At 44.4% G+C, this 18,214-nt stretch overlaps 1 protein-coding gene across 1 annotated transcript in view; it reads right to left on the bottom strand.

Moving 5' to 3' along the window:
* Positions 1-2,292: 2,292 nt before the first annotated feature.
* LOC144782010 (avidin-like) overlaps positions 2,293-18,214 on the bottom strand; it is a 92,081-nt gene continuing 76,159 nt past the window's right edge. The window contains exons 3-4 of the mRNA XM_078661118.1: positions 9,623-9,743; positions 2,293-3,565 (exon numbers count right to left, since the gene is read on the bottom strand). Of these exons, the coding sequence (XP_078517244.1) occupies positions 3,526-3,565; positions 9,623-9,743 (161 nt within the window). The 3' untranslated portion in view covers positions 2,293-3,525. The remainder of the gene's footprint in view (positions 3,566-9,622; positions 9,744-18,214) is intronic.

Raw genomic sequence — 18,214 nt, 5'->3', positions numbered from 1 at the left:
CGGACAAAATTACCCACTGCCATGCACATTTTCTCATTCTGCGGCCTTTGCAATCAGTCAAAGGCCTCTTTATGGGAGTTCATGTTAAAGGAGCGAAAAATAGGACATCGAAATCGCTTCCTAACATTAGCATACAGGGTGCAAAATAAAATAAAGTGCAGTGTGCTTTGAGTGGCAGTATTGTTGCACGGACATCTGGGCAGTGGTTGTCCCCAGACTATATTCCTGGGAAAAGCAATTATCAGATGCGATAGACTAAATTGTAGTCTTAATAAATAAAACATGAGGGGGCATATTATCAAGGACAGGCGATACATTATCGCCGCTTTTATCGGCAGGAAACTGCCGGTAAAGCGGCGATAATTGCCTTGATAATATGCTCTATGAATTCCAATCGAAGCCCATGTTAGATGTGTTCACATCTAACATGGGCTTCGATTGGAATTCATAGAGCATATTATCAAGGCCATTATCGCCGCTTTATCGGCAGTTTCCTGCCGATAAAAGCGGCGATAATGTATCGCCTGTCCTTGATAATATGCCCCGAGGTTCCCATTTGGAAACAAGGAGAGATAAGGCTCACACCCCTGTGTCAAATTAATTGGGTTAAAAGTGCAGCTTACAAGCAGATTATCAAAAGCTGCCTGCAGGACTCTGTCTTGCCTATACCAAAATGCCTCCTTTACCCTGGAGTCAATGCTTGCTGGATATTCTGCATGCTCCTACAGGCCCAACTCTATGAATTCTTTTTTTTGTACAAAACTAATCTAGGGTACATTTAGAGCATTATCCAGAGAAAGACAATCCCCCAGTACTTCCTTGGAGAGTTGGGCATCAGGGTTCCCCAAACTCCTCAGCCATAAGAGTAGAGGTGCCTGCTTTATCCCATCACTTACAGGTGTTAAGCTCAGCTCTGATAGGCACATAAAGGCAGGGCATGATTGGGGAACAGCCAATAACCTACGGACAAAATTATTTTCTAGTTGCTAATTTGGCCCGGGGCCTTTGTATCCCTAGACCCCTGCCCCATAAGTTGCCACAGAAACATATTTGCTCTGATAGATCTCTGTCAGTTCTTTGATCGGTTTGTGTACCAACTTCCTTGCAAAGGAGAACTCCACCTCCACAACTTTTTGAGTATGAGCGGCCCTGGATTGATGTAGGCTCCACAAAAGACTATTGTGTGGATGATCTTGTCTTTGAATGATTCTCTGGAGCAAAGAAAGGGAAAATTCTAGGGATCCAGTCTGGTGCTTAGGGATATTCTAAAGGATAGGACAAGATTTGACGTTAAGACCCTATGTGCCCCAATGGGTGGTCACGGCGGGTCTTCCTCAAGACAGGTGCGTGGGGGTGGGGTGGGGGGCGAGACAATCCTATTTGTAGGCCGGTGATCTCAGTCTGAGGCAGTTGGGCACAATGGGAAATTATCGTTACACTGAATTAGTCAGGTTACCAAACGAGATGATGGTCCGCAGTCCCATCCATTTCCTGCTTAAAGTCAGTATCCTGACTTTACGAAACGTCGACGCTTGTCTTAGGTCCAGTACCACCAGGATTCCATACTAGGAAGGATAGGAATCTTTGGATGTAAATCAAGCATCTGGCCTATCTGAACACCTGTATATATATATGTATATATGACATTGTTTTCAATGTATATAATGATCACCACCTAAACCCCATGCACATATGTCACCCAATTGCACTCTAATGTTGATCTTGACAGTCTACCCATGTCATTTATGTATCATTGAATGAAGTAATTCTGATATAAAGTACACATTATCATTCAAATCTTTTATCTCACATCCTATTCATTAATTGCTAGGTCTTAGATCTTTGTGTGTTAGAGAGCTGTTTATTCTGGTTGCATTAATAGCATCCCTAAATCACTCTTGTTCTACCCGACAGAACCATTTTTTTGTTTAAACATTAAAATATTAACAGTTTCTATTGATTCTGAGCATAAAATTAGTGCATCCCGTCAGGATCCTCTCCTTGCTACGCCGAGTTCCAATGCAGCACATATAGAACTGGTGCCAGTTACACCATGATGGTTCAACTTGTATAATAAAGGGTTTCAAGCTATCCTATTAGTGATCAGCTCCTTCAAGTTTAAAATAAACCCACTCCTGAGCACAAATGGTTGCTTGTTCTCAGATGACTGTACTAGTGACACGGATGATCTCCTAAATGTACTAAAAATGGAAATCATCACTTCTTTGCTTCAGTCTCATTTATTTACAGTAAAATACATTTCTCTGTTAAGAAGAACACACAAATATTGCATAATTCTTCAAATTTCTTTTTATTGCCGGTTTACAAAATTCATATAAACATAGAGAATGAATTGGAATAAGACAAATTCCATATCCTTTAGCAGTGCATACTACCAGAATATTGAGTCATAAAGGATGTGCTTCAAAAATGTTGCTGCCAAAATATTGACAATAAAATATTGTGACTGTAAGTATATGATGTAGATACGTATAGCACTACTATACTTAACTCAATATATATATATGTATCTTGAGACTATATAAATCTATATTCAATTTATACTGCTCTGTAGTTAAGAATAGTAGATAGGTACTTACAAACATATACTTAACCTTTCATATTTTTTGGGGTTCATATTCTTGCTGTGATATTTTCATTTCCAAATAGTTTTGAGTGTCGAGATTGTGACATGCCCCTTCCTGCACAAAAACAATCCTGTCTGCAACACAAGCACCCCCGCAACAGTATTGGCGCTAGGCAGCATATTGTGTGCCTGCGCAAGGAAAGGACAGGAATGCACCGTATGATGTTAAACACTGCGCATTCCTGCCCTTTCATGCAGTCAGCGCACAAGTTGACTAGCTGCGCTGCATGAAATATTGATTCATCTGCCCCAGGTTGTTCAACACAGGCAATAATACAAAAGCGGTCACCTTCAGACTATGTAGGGCCTCATGAAAACTAGAGTGACAGCTGGCGAAGTAACATGTCCATAGTAATGAATAATTAATTTACAGAACTTATATAATGAAAACCTAGCTACAGGAGAATGGAGCACTATACAGTGCAGAGAATAAATTCAGCTGGTACAGAAAAGTGTTTTCTAGATCACACAGTGAGTCGAGTATATATAAGATGGCTGCCGTATGGGCAATGAGAGGGGTATTCCATAGGGTACATAAGAGAGGTAGTTGCACAGTGGGACACTTTGTTGGTAGTCAGATATCTGGTTAGGTCACACCGGCACAAATAAACAACCTTTCAGGGATTCACATTTTGGTAGAGGCCATCATCCAAGAGGAGGGTGTGATCTTAGAGGTGACAGCTCAGTCACCAAGAAGTAGGGAACTCCTACAAATGAGGAGAAACATAAGTGAAATATTAAAACCAACTTATCAAAGAACATTTAAATAGTGGTCTTCTGCTCTTTGGTGGTGGAAGAAGCGGCTGTGCATCCTCTGGGTGAGGGGTTACAAGGCCATCCCATTAGCTGTGCATTTTCATACTGTTGCTCCGGGAGACTCATTGTTTCGCTGCTCTGGTGAAGACATTGGACCCAACTCTGAATAAAGAATAAAACAAGAAGAATTGTTGAAGAAACTCACAGTCACTGCACTTTTAGACAATGCATGGTGAAATTGCATGCAACACCCAAGAAGGGTGGGATCGCAGTATCATAGTATCCCACTCGAAATATCCACATACAAGAATATCTAGTCCATGTATCGCTAATTCATCAAGGTGAGCAGATGTGGAGTTAAGAATAGTAAATCTATCCTTGTATTGACTTTGACTTTTCCTTCCCCATTTGAATTGACACTTTGTGTAATATATTCTTTACCTTGCTGTTTTTATATTTTTCAATAAAAAGAAATATTTAAAAAAAAGAATAGTAAATCTATACTTGCCCATATATTTAGATGAACCCCACTACACTTACAAAGAACTCCCTGGTACTCTACATGAGCTTCATCACCTTGTACCCACTGTGTTTCTAACACCTTCCACTATTCCCAAACTGCACACAAATGCATCCACAGTGAGTTCACAACGCGCCCTGCTGCTTTATCCTTAACTAGAGTACATATACATTTACCTAAATACGTACTCATGCTGCAAACTGCATTCTCATTGCGGTCCATTTGCAGTGGATCAGTCTTTTCAGTGTTCTTTCTTTTTCTCTCTTCAACACTAGGCCTTCTCAAGGTTCCCCGAATTCGCCTGACTCGTACAGGGGTCATATCTTGCTCTAAGATATTGGAATAAGCTCCCGGTGGCCCTGCGCAAAATTTCTAGCTACTGTATCTTTAGGAAACAGTTGTAAGCCTTTTTGTTCTAAGTTGTCTCCTCTGATTCGCTCTGGTCCTTCTAATCCTCAGGTTACTATTTCTAGGCAGCGTCGAGATGCCCCAGGGTGAGTCGTGCGGTATAGAAATACATCTAACATATAACATAACATTCTCAACACCTTTTTTCTTCTCATCACTTGGGCTCATAGATAGTGTGGATGTAAAAGGTGTCAGAAAGTGGACGAGTTTCTCAAATCTTGACTAACAACATATTTAGTTTTAGTTTTAATGCAGTCACACATCAGCTGAATCCCTTACTCCGAACTTTGGGGTCTCATTTAGAGGCAAGCAGTAAAAGGACATCTTTCGCAACTTGGAGGTCAATTTGTACCTCCACCTCTCAATTTTCTCTCCCTCTTCAGCCATCAGTGGGGATGCAGTTTTTATGATACCGGAGCGACCGCAAGCTCCTCCATCATGAGACTTTTGATTCACAATGCACCGAAGCACTCACAACACTTACTCTTATCCCCAAAAATTCCCATTCATCAATAGTAGTTCCTTTCAGGTCTTTGAAAGAAGTCCAAGCAGATGACGGTACATAAAGTCTTTATTTTTATTTCAACAGTAGATAAAGAGGCAGGAGCCGACACATGTTTCGTCTTCCCGGAGTTTTTCACCATCATCTGCTTGGACTTCTATTAACGACCGTAAAGAAACTACTGTTGATGAATGAGACTTTTTTGGGATAAAAGTAACAGTGTTCTGTGTGTTTCGGTGCATTGTGAATCTATACTATACTAGACTGCATTTGTGTTGCAGCTTAGTAGATTTATATCTAAGGTGGGCAGGTATTCAGCGCCATGAGAGCAGTACTAAACAAGTGAATTCCTACAATTGTGGGTATTGAAAAGTAGTAAATTGACCAATAGATGTGCAGACATTATAGCATATCCACCGTAAAAGTGTTTATCATGAGTCTTTTGCACAGACGGATGTATGACATTACAACGCATGCTTTTACAATGCATGCCATTACGACGCAACTTTTACAACGCAAGTCGTTACAACGACTTGCGTTGGGGGGCGCTGGATAGTGAATAGTTTAATTTACTATTCCAACTCCAGTCCCCGTGGATAGGAGGGAAGGTGTTGGATAGTAATTAAACTATTCCCTATCCTAGAGCGCCCTCCAGCGCAAGTCGTTGTAAGGACTTGTGTTGTAATAGTTGCGTCATAATGGCAGTGCGTTGTAAAAGTTGCGTTGTAAAGGATGTTTCTTGCACAGACAGTGCTGGAGGAAATGCTGCTGGAGAAGTCGCCCTCCCAAATGTCCTCCACATGCCAAAGACAACTCTCTGCTTGTGGAAACAATGATTTGGTTGCCCTCTGTTGTCCATGTGCTTCTTTCCACCCCAATCCACGTTGCACTTGCCCTCGTATATTATATAAATATCTAAACTAAACCGAAAATACTCCTTTTTCATGTTGCTGCTCTCAAAACCATGTGTTCACCTCCAGAGATACAATAATCAAAGCTGGTGCCAGGTTCTTCAATAAATAGGAAAAAACGGATGCAAAGCTCTGCTCCAGCATTAAACCTCGACTAAAGCTGAAATATTTGTTTTCTGCCAAGAGACAAGAATGGTGGACAGGAGAGGCCATTCCCAGCATTTGTCTCACCAGATCCAATATGAAAGGTAAGATTCCAGGAAATTGTAAATTCCAGTGGTGCCACATATTGGGAACACCACCTCTGCCCATGCCTTAGTCCCAGATGTGTGGCCCATTTGAGAGGTGTTTCCCTAAAGAAATGCTAGTTCATGCACAAAAAGCTAAGGGCCTAATTTATGAGGCCCTTCTGGCACTTGTGCGCTGCCAGAATGTCACGTTTTTGATGTTCCGGTGGTGCAATGTGCCCTAGCAGACTTACAAGGACACGCAAAGCTACTTTACGTGGCTTTTCATGGCCTTGCAAATATGTGTCTCTTTCACGCAGAACACTGCGTGAAAGGGGCGTTCCATGGGTGTTGCTGTGGGTGTACCCATGCAACACCCATGGAATCTGAAGCATTCCCAGATTTACAAAAAATCATAAACCTGGGAACGCGTCAGAATCTAACACCACCCCAGGGGTGGCATTAGGGAGGCGCAACAAGGAGAAATGTTTTCATTACTATTTGTTTTTTCCTTTTTCTATGTGTGCTGCATTCTGAGAGGAAATCTCCTGAATGGAAAAATTTGGTCAGGAAGGTGTCCCTTCCTGTACAAAAACATTCAGCCCCGAAACCAAGGTGCAAGGGTGCCTGCGTTGGCGCATGGCAGCCCATTGAATGCTAGCACAGGAGAAAAGGGCAGGGATGAGCCGTATCTATAAGATACGGCGCATTCATGCCCTTTTCCTTCGACGCAGGGCAGCGGAGCAAGATTCCTTGCGGCGCTGCCCTGCGCCAAAACCCCATAAATTAGGCCCTAAAGGGCTAATTTACAAGCCCCTTGGGCCGCCGGTGCTTCACTTTTTCCCATTTTAAAAGTGGCCCCTTCAGCGATGCGAGGGGCTTGTAAATAAGCCCCTACGTCTTTTGTTGGGAGCAGCGGGCCCATCATTAGGCAGCCTGATACTCCTGGTAAGCAGGGCAAGGGTTGCACACTCATTATCTGATATTGGCAAAATTCTAGATAATTTTGCATCAATATAGTGAAATATGTAGCCATATGTATGAACACTAGAGAGTCACTACTTAGGGGTCCATAGTCATTAGTTAAAAAAACAGCACCCTACTTAGGGGTTGTGCTAGCAGCCAGAATGGGAGAGGCTTTCATGCTTACACCACTGCAGATAGTAAGTTGTCATTCGTGAGTTGACTACCGCTCCTAGAAGTTTAGGAGCATTTAGTGCCAAGCTTTAATAGGCGATAAGAGTTTGGGAGGGTCGATCGCCAATAGTTGGGAAAGCGTACAATTTATCCTGAATTTTTAAAGGTAGGTGTAGTGTGTCTCATTTAAAGGTTAGTTGCATAGCATGCACGCTGTTCCCAGTCCTGCTCCTTATCCCAAGACCTACTTGGAAGGTTGTGATCCCAGAAACCAGTTCAGCTTGTTCTCAAGTTTAGGGCTTGTATTTCTGGTGAACTGCTCCTACGACGTTTGCTGTTTCACCCTCTGCTTTTGTATTATCTATCTACTGGCCAAGCTTAGTTTTTTTGTGGGAAGCAGTTTTCATATGTATCCTGGCCCCTGCCTAGGACAGATCCTCTTCCTTGATACTAAAGGTATGGGAGATTTACTTAGTCCCAAATGTGGACTTTAGTCCAGTACCAAATATAATGCCTTGCAGACACTTCACAGTACATACAAACAAGATTATAAATATAAGGAAAGGAGGCTGGAGACAGCCTAGTGGTGGACCACTGGATAATAAGTGGCAGCAATGATTTTGATGTTGGGAAACGCCTTTACAACGCGGGCTGAGCCACGCACACCGTATCCCAGCAGCGGATCAATCCCAACAAGTGGATGCCTAAACCACGCATCTTCCTCAAACACGCATATGTGTCGGTTAAGGCAGACAGCGGTCTAGATGTACGGTTGGGCATAGAGAGGAACAGCAAATTCTGTCACGTCCAGGTAAGTGGGGCTGGGGGCAGGTTTTAGTGGTGGGGGTTGGTTTTAGGACTCAGGGCTGGGGGGACTGGGGTCAGGGTAGTTTTGTCAGGGGGCAGGGTTTTAGGCTTCAGGGCGAGGGGAAGGGGTAGTTTTAAGGACTGGGGATGGGGGCTTTAGGGATCAGGGTTGGGACGAAGGGGCAGGTTACAGGGGTGGGGGTCAGGGTGGGAGGTAGGGTAGTTTTAAGAACGGGGTCGGTTTGAGGGTCCAGGGCGGGGGAAGGGGTCGTTTTTTGGCAGGGGCCGGGTTTAAGGGCTCAGGGTAATTTTAAGGGCAGGGCGGGTCGATGTGCTGGCTCAGGGTGGGGGGGGGGGTAGTTTTAAGGGCTGGGCAGGGTCGGTTTGAGGTCTTAGGGCAGGGGTGAGTTGTGAAGGTAATTTAAAGGGCTGGGGCAAGGTGGAATGCAGGGCTGGGATATCGGTGTAAGGGTGCATTGGAAGGTGCAGTTTACTACACATAGCCCTTTAGCAATCACGCCTTTACAACGAAAGTCGTTGGAGGCATACATGGTAAAGCCATGGTCGTAGTTCAGACCGCGTTTTTTAGGCATGTGTGGTTTAGGCATGCATGGTTGTATCATACAAACATTAATGTTAAATAGTATAGTCAATTTGGCTGTTTGAGTGTAGGAAACAAGATGAAGGGGAAATGCTGAACGGTTGGGGATGACGGTAAATTTGGGGGTTGTGTAGCATGTAATAGGTCCTTCTCGGTCAGAAAATCTTTGATGTGAGTCCGGCAGGGACAATTTAACTCACATTCCTTTATGAGTTTGGGTTTTATCATTTTTATGAAGATGAGGAAGTTTGGCTGAGTTCTCGAAGTTGCATGTTTGTTACTGGCCTTGGTAGTCTGGACCTTTGTTGGTATCCTCCCTGTATAGTTGTGCTTTCTTTCCCTACTAGTAAGGCTCTTTTCTCTGCTCTGTGAATGTGTTTTGCACATCATGACTACCTGTGGCTTTATAGTATCTCATATGAAACTTCCAGAAAACTCTGTTGCCCATGTGAATGTCACTGTTGTTAACTATCCTGAAGGTTGGGTTGCTGGTTATAAACCATAACTCATAGCTCTGTGATCATGTGAATGTTCTTACTTGGTACATATTTTCTTGAATCCACTTGCCGTCTGGTGCTTGGGCTATCTGGTAAACATTTGGTACCAGACCTGTCTAGATAACTGATATACTCTTTATATCTTTGAATGCTATGTTTCCCTGCCTTCCAGAAGAACTGAAACCCATGGGCAAGTTATGTGTCTCATTTCCTTCTGTACCTGGATAGCTTTCTGTAAATACACATTTGCATATTGTGTTATCATTGCACCACGTGAGAATCCCAGAGTGTTTTCTGGAGCCTGATGACCATCATAGATGTACCGTGAATGTTCATGTACCATGTCTGATATTTTTGGGTTATTCCTTTGATGATTGCAAAAGTGTGAGCTACAATCTGACTGTGACCTCCTCCCAGAAGTGTCTCCCCACTCTAGCAGTATATTCTATGTTTCTTGACAACATTTTATGTTTTTATAAATTGCACTATTCCAATTCATCTGCTGATCTCACCTGCAGGCTCGCCGGCTGTTGTAAACCGAATGTGTATCTGTCACTCACATAGTGCCCTAAACTCTGAGATTTCTAATGAAAGACTGACTCCACTCACCTTGAGGCTTTCCAGTCATCATTATACTTTTCAGCATGGTCTCTGAGCAGCCACATGGTCTTCAGCACCTCTTTTCCATTCTGGTCCAAGAAGCACTGCCCTGCGAATGCTGTTGTTGTGGCTGCCAAAGGAAAGGAAATGGGTGCAGTTAGTCTTGATCTTTGTTAACTGTAGTGGAAAGTTATGCTAAGTATTGATTTGGGGCTCTTCCTTGAGCTTGACAGCACAATATAGTCCCCAGAAAGGATCACTGCAAATAACTGAACCAGCAGAGCTAGACTCCTGATCCCCCGCATAGTCCTGGGTCTTAGGCCTATGCAGTAGAAGCTACCACCAAGTATATGGGTGGTGCAGAGGGTGGAAAATAAAAATAAATTAAAAGCTACTTACCTCGCTACCGCTCGATGCCTCGCCTCCATCCTCTTCTGTTCTGGCCAGAAGCAGCAAGCACACACAGGCTTCCCTAACCCAATCACAACGCTGCTGTCACCATGACAGCAGCATCGTGGTTGGTCTGAGAGCCGTAGTTCACCTCTCAAATGGGGACTGTGAGCCTGTGCATGTTCTCTGCCCAGGCTGTACAATGCAGCCGGTGGAGAACATGCAAAGTGCGCATGGCTGTTTGGCCAGCCTAAGATGGCCAGCCAAACCATCCTGCGCCCTTAAGTGCCCCAACCACCCCTCCCCTGCTGGCTGAGATGACAGCCCAGCCCCTCCTCTAAACCTGCCTGACAATTGAAAGATAAAATGATAATAACATAGTGTTATTATCATTTTCCTTTTTCCACTGGTCAAAAGAGAAGTGGGGCGGCGCTTCTCCGCCTTAGCAGAGTAGCCGCCGCTGGGCCTATGTATCGGTTTGTAATGCTGCTGCCTGTTTGCACGCTGCTTCACTCTAGCCTTTTAACTTTATGATGCCAAGGATAATCTTTGCAATAAAATACATAACCCTCCACTGATTTAAAGCCGTCACCAAATTAATTTCATCTCCTTGCATAGGGCAAAAACCATGATGGTTCGAGGGGCTTGCGTCCATATTGCGTAGAAACTGTTGATGGAATCCAGTTATTTGAAACAGGCTCATCTGTTTCCTAATGCATAACAGTACATTCTCTACTTCACAGTGCTCTTGGAGCCCATTCCAATTTTAGGGTCCCTGAACAGATACGATTTTGCCACCAACTGATAGCAGGTCTTCTAATGCAGGTCGCTGAGGGCCAGATGTATTAAGGTTTTGCGTTGCTCGTGAATCATGCACGGGGACGCGGTGGGCAACGCAGGCCCTTGAGTGAGATTTACTATGTCACGCAGAGCCATCTGGCATGGATCTGCTTGACACAGTAAATCTGGAGTAACGCAAGGCAGAGCAAGTCGCTGCCTTGTGTTATTTTGCCCTGCGAAGGCGTTCAATGGGTGTTTCCACGCACCCACCCACGGTTTTTGGCGCATTCTCAGATTTACTAATAGTAGTAAACCTGGGTGCATCAAAATAGTATGCCTTCCCAGGGGAGGCACAACGAGGAAAAATATGTTTAGTTCTCCTTGTTTTTTCTCTTTATGCGTGTGCAGCATTTTGCCTCGGAGGATTTTTTTGTGCAGGAAGGTGTCCATCCCTTCTAGCACAAAACAATCCTGGCTGTAATTATGCAAGAGGCAGTTCGGGCTGAACTGTACCCATTGGGCACAGGGTCAAGACTGATTTGCATATTGCTGGGTCCAAACTGGAATGGCATGGTAAGCAAAAAAACAATGGATTTAGGCCCAGATCTCTGTACTGGGGTGAATGTATGAAATTTTTCTGCTTTCTGTCCATCAATTGTTCTTTTTGCATTTGTCACCCTGAGTGGGACGGATATGCTTAAACGTGGGTCCCGTGCTCTCCATGCCCCTGGAGTCAAGCTATCCTGGCTGATGAGGGCTGAAAGCCTGAAACCGGTCCTAGGATGCTTGTTTCCAGTCCAGGGAGGACCTGGTCTGGCAGTTCGGGCTGGACTGTTCGCATTGGGCACAGGGTCTAGACTGATTTGCATATGGCTGGCTCCAAACTGGAATGGCATGGTGAGCAAAAAAACGATGGATGTAGGCCCAGATCCAAGTACTGGAGTGAATGTATGACATTGTTCTGCATTCTGTCTATCAATTGTTTTTTAGTGCTCGCGCATCGGAAGACATTTAGTGAGTGAAAAACGGGGATGTGAGGCTGCCCTAGGAATGGCACACGCACAAGCGTGTGCCTTTCCTTCTAGAGCACGTTATTGACCTTTGTGTGCGTGTTTTTTTTTTAAACCAGCACGCAATAGGCCGAAGGCGGGCGCGTTGCTCCGCCCACGCCCTATTGGTGTCTATTACGCGCATCAAGCGCGTAATAGACATCATTAGGCTATGGCTCGCAGTGGCGCGCACGCACCACTTGCGGGCTTGTTTATGTTTTTCTAAGAGCTTGCTTATCTAGGAGCAGCCGAACTTCGCCCGTTCGGCTCTGTCCTGCTCTGCCCTGGTGAGCGGCGACTGAAGTGAACTGTGCAGAATGAGTTATATCCTACCATCTGTGTGTGTATAGCCCTCAAGTCACATTATCTCGAACAACGTAGATGATTGGTTTCATTTAATTGCTAACTCAAAAATCCCCCCAGGCACTTCTTTCCCGAAAGGACATTATTTAACATGCGCAGCAGCAGAGCGTGTAATATCTCATTTATACCACAGCTCTGTGAGGGACGGGACCGGTCGCGAACACCTCCACGTGTCGAACAGTGAAACGACATATGGCACATTCAAGCGTAGATGCAGCATTATAAGGGCCGCATCATTCAATTAATAGTCACAAAACACTACATCAATTTCAGTTTACGGAACAGCTCAATAACATTTATTGTGCTACATTTATTGTCATCGAAATATCATAAACAAATGAATGCATGTGAGAATTAACGTGCCTCAATAAATTGCGTTGAGACATCGTATAATAAATCAAACCAGCACGTTAGAAACACTGCCCTCCCCTGCCACAATCAACAAATGAAGGACCCTCCGTGCGTTATTCCGTGTGCGCCATTACTATATATGTGGGAGGGGGAGGCGGGCAGTGTATTGAGCACAATTTCAGAGCCCCGCCCCATATTCGTCAGGACATAAATGGGAAGAGTTAATCACTTGCCCTGATGAAAGAAAGCATATTTAGCACTTGAAGTGCAGCTCTGTTACACTGCCCTGAGACACTCACGCACATGAATGTAACGCAAACCAGGCAGATTAACTACTTCACAGTCATTCCAAGCAGGTCCACACCCTGCAATTAGGGAAGCTCAGTTTCCCAAATATTTGCAGATGAATCACATACATGTCGCTCTGTTAAGTAGGAGGAGCGGATGAACAATGGAAATCCACTCTGTGGGTGGGGGCGAATAGGCCTCTTCCACCTTTTGACGATGCCTGAAACCTAAGAGCCCCGAGAAGGCCCAGGAATGCCTACATCTCCCCTTGCATGCGGTGGGGTTCAAGCCCGGTGTACATTGCATCAGATGCCTGATTCCAACTTGCCTGTTTCCCTGGGCAAGGTCATGGCTAACACCTGCACCTCCTGGTACGGAAATTAAGAAGATGCAGGTCACGGCCGAAGCAGGGACCAGGAAAGAAAGAAGCCCATCTCAACGATACCGTGGGAAAAGCCATGAGGGAACTACAGAGTATGGTATCAATCAGGGCTTTTATAGACTACGGCTAATCACACATCTCAAGGCGCTAGGGGGTGGATTCTACAGTTCAGTCCAAGAGCCAGGTCTTGAGGTCCTTCCTGAATCGAGGCAGTAAGGGAGATTGCCTAAGATGTAGATGAAGAGATGGTACCACCTTGCCTCAGGGGAAAGAACTGACAACGTGTCTGTCTTACTCAATGCTTATCATAAACAAAATTACCGATGTGATCTTTTCATCTGTGAATGTATGATCGGCACTGGCCCAAGAAAACACTGTGGAGACATCATTTCACATGCACTCTCCGTAGCACACACGTCTTAAGCGACTATCACAGTGTGGCAGAAAATACGCCTTTGCACCCAAGAAGAATGTAAAAATAACAAGAAAACTAATGTTTGAGAGCACAACACCTTTAAAAAGCGCAAAAATCATATATGACCCTATTCTACCATGAATTGTAGACCATAACAGGAGAATTTGCATGGCTTACACGGGCCATAAAGCATTTGCAATGCAATAGGTCTCGCATTATTAAAGTTTCAGCTATTGGTGTTGCATTATTTAGCAATGCCACTAGCTCAAACTTTAATAATGCGAGACCTATTGCATTGCAAATGCTTGTTTTGCATACATTGGCGCTTGGCAGCCACTAGTACACCACCACAGAGGGAAAGCAGGAATGCGCCATATCTTAGTAGGTATGGTACATTCCTGCCCTCTCCCTTTAACGCAGTACAGCAAGTTGTCTTGCTGCGTCGCGTTATGCCAAATTTGAGTAAATCCAACCCTAAATCTTTGCGATATCAGTTGCTAGATTATATATTAGCCATGCATCCATTGTCTGTTAAGACTGTGGCCTGCATGTAGAGGGACATCTAGTTGCAGCACCAACATTCCATATTTTTATGTACAGCTTTATAGCACTACTTTCTGCAAGACACATTGTTACCAATGCTGTAAAATATACATAGACGGGGGTTTGGCTCCACCCACAGGAGTATTAATCTCTCACCTCATGCAATTGCTGTTTGTTGTTGTCAGATATGGGCGAGCAGGCCCAGCTGCATACTGGTGAAGGGTCGGAGAGGGCACTCACAGCCTAAGATACCAGGGGTATCCGGCACAAATTAGAGCGATGGGGCGGGGGTGGGTAGTCGATAGACGACGGGATAGGTAAAATAAAAATAAAAATAACCACTTACCTTACGCGTCGCCGTAAAGTGGTTTTATTTATTTTATTTTACCTATCTCGTCACCTGTTGACTCCCCCCCCCCCTCGCCCCACCCACTGTCTCACCTCTCTTATCTGCGCCGGCCGCGACTGCAAGATACACCTCTTTCCAAGCTTTCCAAGCAATAGGATCCAGTTATATGGGGCAGAGAACTTCCACTAGTGTTCCAGGTATGGTGCTATATTTTCATTGAGTAGAAGGCAATTATGTCTTGTGCCCGGATTTCAGATACGTTGGAGGGGAAGAAGCAATCAGTGCTTAATTTGTAAAATAATAATTGCTGGTGCCCAAACTTTTTCCCAGAAGCCCACAGCTGGCACTGAAGCATATTGGAGTTGCCCAATACCAAGACAGTGTCAGTTTGATTCCTCCTCATGCTCTTTCATCCGCCGTCAGACACTTCTTACCCCCTTATTTCACTCTTGCAGGTTCTTTTTCATTCCTGCTTTCCACCATCTCACTGTTTCTTCGTCATGCTCTCCCTGTTTCTTGTCCCCCTTCACTGCCTTTCTCTCTCTTGTTCTGGGTCAAAGTCTAATGATGGAAAAATAAGTGCTTGTCCCCAAAATAGGGTGCAGGAGGGCTCCACCTACAACCACCAACTTAAATTAAGCACTGTTGATGCTTCCTGTGACACTACCACACCAGCAGGGACTGCTATAGATGCTGTATTGAGTGTGCCATATAACTGTACTCTCTCTCTTTCACCGTTGAATTGAATCCTCTACTATCAAATCTGAACTGATAGCCTGAAACAGTGAGTTATTTTGAGAAGTGTTTTACAAGATGATTACTTGCATGCAACCAGCTATTGTTTACTTATCTAATAAAGACGCTGCGCCCTATTTAGAGTTTGGCAGACAAGGTACTGTGTCAAAAACATGGATGCTTTCCCCTTCCGCCGTACTGCAAGTGCATTATAGCAAAAGTACTCTTAATACAGGAAACTGGACATCCACCACGCTTTGTCGGAATACGCTGTCCGTCAAACTCCAAATAAGGCCTTCATTTTTGTAGGCCTAGGTGTGTTTGGTCTTACTTTGGTTAGTTAATATTAAACCACTGTGAGATTTGCAGCTAAAATGTAAAGGGGTGTGGGCTGTTATAAGCAGGCAAGAGAGTCTCTGCTTCAAAGCTAGCCATTGTAGTTGGTATTAAAAGCCAACATGGCTCCAAGATGTACTCAATATTATTCAAATACAAACACCACTGCAAGGTGTGCCCACTATATCCATTGTTAGCTATCTAATTTGTACACCTTTAGCATTATCTTCCTACAAATAATCCACTGAATAGATGAATAGAGAAGAAACAGCTGATCTCCCTATGTGGACTCTTGCAGCTAATGTATACCTAATATGTTTATATGCCATATCATAATAAATGCAAGTCATAATACTTGCAACCAGGCGCTCCCGAAACGGTTAAGAGTGGTGGGGCAGTGAGGGGAGGGGGGTGAGTCGACAGACGACAGAACAGGTAAAATAAAATAAATAAATAAATAAATCCACTTACCTTCGGCGATGCAGTGAGCGCAAGGTAAGTAGTTTTAGTTATTTCTTTATTTTATTTTCCCTATCCAGTCATCTGTCGACTACCCCCCCACCCCGCCCCAGCCCCACCACTCTAACCTGTACCGGCCGCGCCTGCATGCAATAACAAATGGCTGACGACGATGGTCACCTTCCCACTGTTTGAATGATTGAATGTAAAACCTCAGCGAGCCAGCTACAGCATTCTCAAGCAAGACCTATGCACAAGTTAATAGTTCTAGGGCCTGAGCCATACATCCCCCAACCACAGAATACCAAAAGGGTTGAGGGAAGGCAAAAATGTGCCTAAATACTTACCAGTGACAGAGATATCATCAATCAGAATCCTGCCATATGTTATGTTACTAATATTTATATAGCGCGCATACACCAAGTCGGTTTCTTGGCGCTTATGCCCAGAATTTAGGCTGCATATTGAGTGTTTTCCTCTGATCTTTTTCACTGTAAGAATCTTCCATTGATGCAATGGTGCAATTTGAAGGCCAACAATACATTCAGCACAAAATAACTGTGCAATCTTTCAGAATGAAGCATGGGAGTGTCCACAAATACTTGGCAAAAACTTGGTGTTGGAATTAGTAAGATTTTGTGTCCAGGTTGTGCAACTTTTGTGGCGCAGACCCGAAGCAAAATCCATGTTGGTACTTACAATCAAAGTTTTTGTGGTTTTATGAACACAAAAGTAAGAAAGTACATAGCGTTACCTTGTGTCAGGGAGGCAATACATGGGTGAAGCATGGGTGTTCCCGTGCATCCACCCATGTAGTTTAATGCAAAGCCATATTTACACACACTTATAAACATAGGTTTGTGCCAAAATGGTGTGTCTACCCAAGGCTAGAATATAGAGGAGAAATATATTTTTCACTCCTCATTACCAGGGCACAAGTCCTAAAAAAAGAAGTGGGGGGGATGCTGTCACTGGAAGTGAAGTCACGAAAGGAAGTGACGTCATGAAAGGTGGCTTGCATGGGTCCTTGCGTTTGTTCAAAAGCTACATTAAGTCTGTATCCGTGGCCATGCCTTGTAGCTCAGCCAGTACGGTAGACATCACCTATGGGAAAACGCAATATCTCATTCCACTAAACCATATGGCCGCCGCTATAGGTTCATTATCCGAATTCTTTCCTTTAATATACAGGCAAAACAACTACCCCTCGTCCTGCTGCGTGAACTTTCAGCATGGTCGGTGCTTTCGTGTCCATTATCCCAGCACTTATTTTGATACGGCTCAGACTGTGACATATCAGCTGACACAGTTTGACCCCGTGGTCTTTAACCCCTTCTACGCTCATGACGATCTCAGCTCGTCATGGGCGTAACCTGCACTACGCGGATGACGAGCTGAGCTCGTCACGTAGCGCGCATGTGGTTAAGTAACAAGCTGTAAAGGAAGTCTGACTGCTGAAGGCGCGCTGCAGCAGATAAACCAGTCACCTAAAGCCCGTGTCATGTAATTTAGCTTTAATACAGTCAAGCCCAATTCAGGCAAATTTAGATCCGGTTGGCCTCTGGAGGCTGATGTCACAGCTCGCCGTGAGCTCCGGGCTGACAACGGCGGATGTGGCACGCGCTACCTCTGGGAAAAACAGCTTGGCAGGGGGAAGGCGTCCACCCGGTAAAATAAGTGGGGGGACGCCGTCCACCCTCGTGGTACCCCGACTCGAGCCCTGCTCATTACTACCTCTTTGTCTATGTGCTGGATTCTGTGGCATACATACAAAGAGGAATAAGCCTCAAAGGAAACTATCCTTACCATAATGCAAGTACACTTCTGGTGAGGCACAGCGGTGCCTGCGTTAGTGCTAAGCAGCCCAAAGTGTGCAAGCAGAGTGCTGAACTGTACCAAATCTTTGTAAATATGACGCGTTTCTTGTCTATCCCTTTCATGCGACTTAGCGCAGCAACTTCCCTAGCTGGGCTTTGTTGCCCGAAACCTTAGTAAATCTGCCCCCTCAGTTTGCTCAATTGGAAAGAATTTAAATGGAAAATTGCCAGTTATCCTCATTCACTCAAATGATGGCTCCAATGTTGACTTAGAAATGGCTTATTGTAGATGCCCCCTTAATTTGGAACGGCTAACAATATAAAACAAGCATTTGCAATGCAAT

This window comes from Lissotriton helveticus, chromosome 9 (genome assembly GCF_964261635.1).
Source record: "Lissotriton helveticus chromosome 9, aLisHel1.1, whole genome shotgun sequence".
NCBI classification, from domain to species: domain Eukaryota; kingdom Metazoa; phylum Chordata; class Amphibia; order Caudata; family Salamandridae; genus Lissotriton; species Lissotriton helveticus.
The sequence above is the reverse complement of the archived record's forward strand: the minus strand, read 5'-3'. Positions and strand labels throughout refer to the sequence as shown.